General features: G+C 44.6%; 2 protein-coding genes across 2 annotated transcripts; one reads left to right on the top strand and one right to left on the bottom strand.

The window, feature by feature from the left end:
• Positions 1-266: 266 nt before the first annotated feature.
• Positions 267-532, bottom strand: PHALS_07510 (uncharacterized protein; the record flags this gene model as incomplete). Its single annotated transcript, XM_024720988.1, has 2 exons — positions 267-428; positions 509-532. 2 exons carry the CDS (start codon positions 530-532, stop codon positions 267-269), a joined length of 186 nt encoding a protein of 61 aa, XP_024586133.1.
• Positions 533-2,497: 1,965 nt separating this feature from the next.
• On the top strand, positions 2,498-3,672 carry PHALS_07511 (uncharacterized protein; the record flags this gene model as incomplete). Its single annotated transcript, XM_024720990.1, has 3 exons — positions 2,498-2,686; positions 2,799-3,398; positions 3,466-3,672. The coding sequence occupies 3 exons, from the start codon at positions 2,498-2,500 to the stop codon at positions 3,670-3,672; spliced, it is 996 nt and encodes a 331-aa protein (XP_024586134.1).
• Between the last annotated feature and the right edge of the window lie 5,608 nt (positions 3,673-9,280).

Raw genomic sequence — 9,280 nt, forward strand, 5'->3', positions numbered from 1 at the left:
AGAGGTTGAGAAATCCCGAATTTTACGGTCACGTTTATTTGCGGCTGGTAATCTCTCCCGCCACCTGTGAAGCTTCACTTGCCCGCTCGGTGGACGAGCTGCGTGATAGTAAAGACTCAGCAGGTCTGTTACCTCATGATAAAAGAGGCTCATTCATATAACCATGGTGTCTGGCCCTTTGCTTTGCACCTTAAATTGCTTTTCAGCTGCACCAACTCTTCACCAGCTTACAGCACACCTTTTTGTATACCATGACATAAAATCGTTTATTCCTGATTTAGCAAGCATTCACTTTGAAAAACGCTATCAACTATCATTTTTTCCTTGCGAGACTTTGATTCACTGCCGCTTTTGTCTTCCTTTTGCTGCGCTGGAGTGCAGTGCATCAATACAAATTTGCAGCCCTTCGTACTTTGATAGCTTCTACGCTGTCGAAGATCTAAAAGTTTATAGTATTGTTTCACAAAAACTTCACCAATTTTGCAAGTATTCCAGTCGCAACACGCACAAATACTGCATTCGTATTTGACATCTTAAATGCTCCAATAATTGCAAACTGTAATTGACAGACTAGAGGCAAACTTTTCTCAATGACACGAGACTTTCAGCGCCATGTTAACAAGCAGCGGTTCTGAGCTGTGAGCCGTAACTCTCTTGAAGAGAGTATCCACTATATGCTTTACATATCTTCGATCTCAATATCTACGCGTCGCAATATATCACAGATAAGTTTCAGAAGACCGCCTTGTGCTCAACATTTCCCAGAAGGAATTCGTCTAACGACCCTGCGCGGGATTCTAAGCCTTCGTACCCCTTAGCCAGTAGGGAAGGACCGATAAAGTGTTAGGGTGTTTGTACCCTCATCTTCGAGTCCATGGAGCTGCTCGGCACCCATTAGGTCTCTCTTTCCTCCCTAGCACGAAGAAGATCATTGCTTTTTATGCGCTATAATGCCTCCAATTTACCCGATCGGTTCTCGCGGCACACAATTTGTTTTCGCATTTAATGCAAGTCTATCCGCTTCCCTGAAAGGAAGGATAAACGTAGAGTTTCACAGTTCGAGCCACACCAATTCCAACCCTTCCATCAATATGGTGGCTGTTACCACCTCTGGAGGAGTGTCTGTCGCAGACGCGATTTTTAAATCAGCAGATTTTGGACAAAGTCTGCTTGCTCTCGCTTCCCACGTCGGATGGATGAGAACTTGGCACGCACACATTTCGTCTGATAAAGAGGTACATCTACCCGAAAATGGTTGTGGATCTAGCAGACTATGTCATGGATCTGCAGGCTTTTGAGACCCTCGTTCAGAGGCGGTCATAGCTACCATCTGTGTAATATCTCCGAATAAATACGGCTCGCATTAAGTCATTCCGCGTTCACCCCATCTACTCAAAGTAAGCGTATATGTCACTTCAAATATCCCGCATTCAAAATGCGATTTTAGCAGAAACACTGCACCCAAATACCCATTCTTTATGTTGTCACAGTGATTAAAGACTCCTAGCGCGACGCACTGTTGCTTCATCTGGAGCATTACCAGATTTATGGTCAGAATCCTTATTTATCCAGAAAATGAGATTATACATGTAGCTGCTATCAAAAAGCTGGACGCCCAACGTGAGCGAATGTATGGAGAGCATTATTAGCACCGCCGCTGACCCTCGGTTGGAATCTTGTTGGTGTCTCACCCGCGCAATTTCACAACTAGAAAACATCTCCAAGAAGATATTTTTGCCTTTAGTCCCTGGATGCCATTTTTTTAGTTTCTCCGGACTAACAAGAGACCGAGCATCACTAAGCGTGTCTTGTTTCCCCCAAGACAGTTTATTGAGCAGCTTGTGTTTCACCATTACAGAAGATTAGGTCTTTTCACGCTATGCCTGTCAGAATGACAACTAGTGCAATTTATTTGCCGTAAACCCTGTTCAAAGGTCCGCGTGTTTTTGCAACGGGACACCTCATTACACACACTCTTGTGCCAAGATAAATTTACTTTGAGGCTTGGTTTTTTTCCTGAAGCTGTCGTAAGCGCCCCTTTACCACAACGTGTGTGGATCTGTTGATGAAATGAACACTGAATATATTATAGGTGGTTTTATCATAATTCTAATCTTAAGTAAAAATTAAAATCAATGTCAACATCTGCTAATTTGCTCTGTGTGCATTATGTAAGTCAGAAACCAAGTATGTGCCACACAAACTGTGTTATTGGCCTACCTCCCCTTTTCACCACTCCCTACACAAAATGGGACTTAAAATAGCAGGTACCTGAATGAAGAACTTGTACCATTGAGCCCAAGGGCGGCGCAAGAGACGTCGGATTGAACCAACGAGAGACGCCGATGCGAGAGGCATTGGTTTGAAAAAAACGCAGAACGGCTCCTCCTGTTCGACATTGCCAGTGGCCCGTGTCACACGCAAGAAATATGCTTTGCAATCACTGTCAAATGACGACGTGTCGCAAATTTCACACCGTCCGAAAACTAGCGCTGGTATGAAGATCGAATTTGCAGAGCTTGAGGAGTCCCTTGAATTGATCAGGCAATTTCCTTCGAAACACTTTTTAATGAATCTGATGGAGGCCGTTGAATCATTTGTTTGCATTATCCAACACTGGAATCGATGGCTGTTGCGTCATCGAGGCGCACGCAATCCGTACCATTATATACGTGGAATACCATGGGTACGAAAACGGCCAGCGGAGTCGCCCAACGATATCGACTGAGCATTCTGGGAGTGACCGAGTCGATTGCGATTAAGAAGTATCGCAAATCCGACAAACAAATCGTTATCAGGCGATCGCCAAGGTGCGCGACATGCGTTTTCGATACGCGAAACTCGTATACAAAAAACAAGTCGAAGCAGATATTATCTCACGTCGTGGAGACATGGTAGTGAATCCACCAGCGGCGTCGCATGTAACGAAATCGAAACGTGACTACACGAAAGTTTCGAAGGACTTGAGTTCGCATGTAAATAATCCAATTCATGCCTGCGGCGACTATCAAAAGATCGGTTGTACGGTAAATTCCCAAGGCTTTCTACCACCTGCATCGTCACTGCATTCGTTGTCGTCGACTCCAATGGTTGGTATTCAGGCGTTGAGACAAGGGGCCTCGTTCGTTTCGGCTTCTTGTGAAGCCAGTGGGGATTCACAACCTTTTACTTTTAGACTACGTCACGGCATTCAGCAAGGAGTTGCGAATGTGGTTTTTTCGAGCTATTCGAATCCGGATAGCCGAGCCATTTCACATACACGTGCAGACGTAACAATACGTCTAGACGAGGTTTTAGCATGCGACCGCGATCGCAAAGATGGGTCATCAAATGTCGAAGGCGACGAAATCAATATGAGCTGGTGTTTGTCATACGGAGATGAACGTTCACGCAGCAAAGTCCGCTGGAGGTGATTGGCTCCAAGCGGAGAATTAACGCCTTCATGACGAAGTATATCAACTTTAGAGTGCTGTGGCACAGATTAGACTGTTGGATTTTAACGACGTGTTCATCCGCGCTCGCAATTTTCGTCTCCGGTCTACGATCAACCTCGTTCTCAGAATCCGTTCGATAAGTGGAATCGACAATGTATGGCTTGGGCAAGCCGACGCAAAATGGTGGATGGATACGGAATTAGATTCCAATGGATATGCATTTCCGGCACAATTTTAGGCATCGATATATCGGGGAAGGGGCTTAAAAGATCCTAGGCTGGAGACGGCAGCGTCAGCCATGTTTTTTATACTGACTAGTACATAAACACCTTCTTCGAATACTTCTACAACGCGATTTGCATTTAGTTTGATTATCAGTCTCTTGATGGTCTTTGATGGTCATCTCTGGAACAGGGGTGGATGAAATATAGTAGATCTCCCCACAGTGCGCCAACGTTTTGTGTTCGCAAACCCAACCGCAAGTAGCGCATTTTACACGCATAAAACAAGCTGAACGCTAACATTTTGCCCGCACAGATCCCTCTTCCTTGCAAGAATATCATTATCAACAAGATGACTGGCTCAAAGCGCTTCAGCGTTGTTTATCTAGTAGATGGCTACTATCACGTTCCAACGGATCCTACATCGATTCCTAATACGGCAGTCAGCAAAAATATGTGCGTGGCTGGTAATGTCACAAGGACTCTCCAAGGCGCTAGCGACGTTTAACCTTCTCGTTAGGCATTTATTCCGTCCATTGCGATACTTCGCGTCGACGTATTTGACGACACTTTAGTCCATTCAAAACTCAAAACAGGTCGATCTATCGATCAAGTTCATCTCAACTCTAACACCTGTAACTGGCGTTGGCGTGTATCACGGAACTTCAGCTCCTTGTCGACATCGATAATTTTTTTTGCGCCGAAGGAGTACCAGCTTTGGATTTTTCTGTCGCCGACTACGGTGTTCGGGCAGACACAGAAAAGATCAAAGCGATCTCTGAATGGCCGACACAAACTATGCAGCCGGGCAGCCGTAGCTCTTTGCTTGGAGAAAGCTAAGCTAAGGTCACCGACCTTACGTACCAGCACGAGTGTAGCGGATCGCAATTCGCTACCTCCAAGAGTATTCCAAAACCTTAACCAAGGCAGATACAAACTTCCGTTAAAACTCGAAAATGCATTTATCTGTTTTACTTGCGACAGATCCGCCTATATCCAAACCCTAGTTTTTCCTCATTAAATAGTAAAACCTATTCGATATGATTAACTAGTGGTAGTCGCGCCACGTTGTGGCTTCTTGTTACGATGTAGTCACACCATTGAGTGATTACACCGACTTGTGTAATCACACCTTTGTACGATCACACCATCTTGTGTGACCCACCCATTCATAGAAGGATACGTGTAACCCTGTTACACTCAGGGTACGTGTAAGCCCGTTACAAACCAACAGAAGGATCCGAGAAAATGGTTGAGCTTGTTATCGGACTTGTTAAAGAAAGATCAAGAGATGTTATAAACAAATGTTTGTGCAGTCGCTTTCGACAATTTCAAGCATAGGTTGTATGCAGCGCCAATTTTGACATTACCAAATGACGATCTACCTTTCAGTGTCGAGTGCGACGTCTAGAACTTTGCGATTGGATGTTCATTGCTGCAGCAAGATGTTAAAGGACAGGAACTTGTCCTGTCGTATCAGTCGAGGCAGCAAGAGGCAGCTAAACGGAATTACTCCGCTCGCGACAAAGAATTGTTAGCAATGAGATATGATTTGGTAAGTTTGGAGTTCACCTCTTGCGTTTCAAGCTATTAGTCGTTTATACCAAAGTTGCGTACAGGGACAAAAACTCCACATTTGTCACAACGAAAGGCGCGATAGTTGTCATTCTTCGCGGATTACAACTTTACAGTGGCCTGAAAGCCAGGCAAATTGAATGATTCGGTGGACACCTTTCTCTGCATCCCAAAAATGTATTATCCGTGATTTCGCAAGATGCTTCCAGCGTCATCGACATAATACGACAAGCGTATCAAAAGATTTAGCTAGAACCGAGTATGGCTGGAGCGCTTAAACCATGTAACGGCTAGGAGTTGGATAAGCTTGAGACCAAGCACTTCTATCCCATTCAAGCATCAGTGAGTCATGAGCTCACCTCATCGAGAAAACAAAGTCTTTTTGGTGCGGGCAAAGCTTCGATCGCTTGTGGGCAGGACATGAAATTGTCCGAAGTAGATATCCATGGTATCTCAAGCAGATCTTGGAAGGGATATGGGGTTTTAACCGCAGCTCACAGGATAAGAAAGCGATGAGGGATTGCTTATTAAAATCTTTGGAGTCTATCTCTGTTGAGATGGAAAGAACGTTGGTCCGTCGTAGTCTGTAGCGTATATATATAGCGAGTCGGTAAGGAACAGCTGTGAACTTTCATCTCCTGAGACAAGGTGGATGAGCTTTGTTGTCTCACTCTAACAACTTTAAGCCAGTGAGGCTAAAGCGTCACCTAAAAAAGCAAGTTGAAGAGAAAGATATGAAGATACGAGAAACAGACCATTCTTAGCACGGTTTGACAAAACGACTGATTCAGAACTACCGTGCGACGGGCTCACAACGGGGGGCAGTGAAGCTCCGCTTGTGACTAGATAGGGTTTTCACTCGTGAATGAAGTGACCGGGAATGTTTAGGGATAATATGTCACCTCATTACCTCCGTCGGTAGCCCACGCGAAAATGGATAAATTGCTTCTCTGCAATACGTGCAAGTAATTTCAAAACAACAAGGTCGCCTATTTAGACAGTTGGTACTGAAGAGGGAATTGGTTTCCTCATTTTCCATGCATCTATCGTTGAGGTCACCTGCAGAGCACTGAATGCGACGAGTGAGGCAACTATCCTCCACGATCTTACGATTTTTTCTATCGTGTGTTGGAAGAATATCACGACGTGATTGCAATAGATCCACCCCGTGTAAAATCCTAAAATAGGAGCGCGTCGCGAAAGAGACTTGGTTTTAGTAACGTAATATTGCGTCACTTAACCAAAACAGCGCTGTTGCGTCATTAATGTTCTCTCACCCTGCAAAACATGAAGCAAATTTGGTGAAAAAAATGTAAAATTCCATATTCGACGCCGGCTTACTATGTTAAAAATGCCACATGCCGACTTAAAAAAGGATGTGCTGCGTAACGGCATTGCAGCGGCACATGGTTCAGAGTCCGCTACCTGGTTGACAATATTATCAAGTGCTCATGAAATGCAGCCATATCCTTTCGCTGTGTGTAGCCCTAGCGGGATACTTAGGGTGTGGCAGATTATGCCGAGGATTATCGTGTGTCTCAACGACGTTTGTTCGTCTGGAGACGCATGATTTGAAGCCAGATTATGGCAATCAAGAATTTGAATATGACAATATATTCGTCTAATGCTGGGCAGAGCGCATGGATTCGGATGTAAAGAATTACATTCAACACTTGCGACCCGTGCTTAAATGTATGCGCTTTTTATATTCTATTTGCCAATATCGATAGTGTGTGTGTGGTGTCGATGAGATCCCCATTTTGAGATGTTTAACTAGGAAGGATGACCTGCTGGCAGATGCCACGAAGATCACTGCCATGATAATTGTCCACTTCTTTTATTCCAAATAAACTTAAAAAAGCAGCTTAGTCTAACCAGTTTCATGCACAATGACAGTTCCGATTATAGACATGACACGACAACTCTCTTCACTATGAACAAATGTCATATGATTATGATTATGGACTTCGGCGTTAAGAGACGGTCTTCCATTATGAGTAAAACCTCGCATGCGTCCCGCAACTTTGCCTTTTTAAAACCTAGACAGTCGTCTCACGTTGATAGTAGCGCTTTTGACTCGGAAGTAGACTGCGCTATACTCAAAGCCGGTAACAATCATATGATTATTCGATGATTATGGGGTATGACGTAAGTAGCATCGATAAGTCAGTGAAAGAAGGCCTGCTCTGGCTCTTTCGATCCAGTTTGACAAATTCGCGTCGCCTGGAACTCCTCATGCTTTGCGATTGACTGCGCTCTACCTTAAGCAGATTGGTAAAGGGTATGAACGCGTTTTCGAGTTAATAACTCGCCAGTTTAATCAGAGCAGAACTTCCCAGTCTACTAGAAGAAAGTGTCCACAACAACGTTTACCGAGTTCAGAGTACCCCTGTCTGGCTCTTTATCGTTTGTGATCTATGCCGATCATGTGTCGTTGCACACACTGATAACGTCCTCACATATCTCGTAGATAATGGCAAGAGGATTATCCAATTGAGCCAAGTCTACCTTTCAGATAACCTTCGGACTAGTCATTATAGATCGCGGATTGTGGATGCACTTTCGTATCGCTCCAACCATGAATTGTCGTATATCACGATGATGACTCATTATTGGATGAGGCATACATGTTGCGTTGGGTCAGATGCAAAGTGTGGCGCCCAAAAAATATTGTAGTAAGCGATAAGTTTGCGAAATCCGATATTGCTTTATTAGAATGCGCGGCTGCACCCCTTACTGATATTCCTTTTCCCACGCAGGCGTGAAATGTTGTCTGTCATGAACAGAATCTGAAGGAGGAACATGATACTCTCTTAAGCTGTATAGCATGAGCTATTCTAGGTAGCCCAAAACGTAAAAGTGGGTAAGCACATATGTGCGGTCGTGTAAAATGTGTCAGTGGGTTGAGTCCTCTCCTCATGCAGCGGCACCTTTGGCCATCCTGCTGGCTTCAGCAATATGCTGGCTGCTCTGTCAACTTTGGTTACAAAAAACGGGTCCGGGATCAACGGAACAGGAGCCTTACTAGACTGCTGATTTTAGCGACAATATGGCCGGTGAGGATACAGCCAAGCTGTTTCTCGTCGACGTGTTTTGCTGACATGACTAACTAGAACCATGGTGACAGATCGAGATCCACTTTACAGCAAACTTTTGACAAGCTTTGTTCAAGCTATTAACAGTTTATCAGCGGCTGATAATTTGTGAACATATGCTCAGATGGAACACGTAAATTTGCAGAAAATTATAACTCGAGGCACTTGCAAGGAGAGACCGCGGCACTGAAGTGAGTTGATCCCACACATTAAGTCTGTGATGGATAACACAACCATCCCTCAACATGATTTACTCCATTTTACATAAATGGCATGGTCAACTTCAAGTGATCTTGAGATCAAGAAGTGGTCTTGGTCTTGGTGTTGATTAACATCGACTTGCTGATATCAGACCGGCTACATTTCGTAGGAAAAGCAGTAATTTTATCTCAATGAGATTAAGCGTGCAAGCTTATCCAGTTTTCTATGTGGGCTTATTGAACCCATGAAACATATCGGTCTTGTAAAGCCATATAACATATCGGTCTTATTCAAGCCATAAAACATTTCCGCTTTAACGAGCCAGTTGGAAGTATATAGCTCCGTCGCACGGATCGACTTCGTTATCATCCCTTATAGCTGAGCTACCCTCTGCATCAAATTAGGGACGTCATTATGAGCTGCTGATTATTTCCCAGGTCACCTCAGCCCTCAGATGTGCATCGTGCTTTGAGGACAGTGGAAGTGCCTTTACAGCCGAGAGGGATCTTGAGTGACAGTCACAAGCTTTGTTAAATAGGCATAGTGCGGCGTGGCACGTTTGATGGCGGGTGGGTACACAAAGGCTGCTACCGAAGCTGAAGGCCTACCTGTAGTCTGATAACTCGTTGGCGTGGAGGTTCCAATTCGGCAATCGTTTTCTGGTGTGACCTGGCACACTTCATCCGGGTCGGGGAAGTGGTGCGATCGCCCGTCGTAGCGCGCCTCCCACATGTGGGAGGCGTCAACCTTGTAG

Source organism: Plasmopara halstedii (genome assembly GCF_900000015.1).
Source record: "Plasmopara halstedii genome assembly, contig: Scaffold_3109, whole genome shotgun sequence".
In the NCBI taxonomy this organism is placed as follows: Eukaryota; Oomycota; class Peronosporomycetes; order Peronosporales; family Peronosporaceae; genus Plasmopara; species Plasmopara halstedii.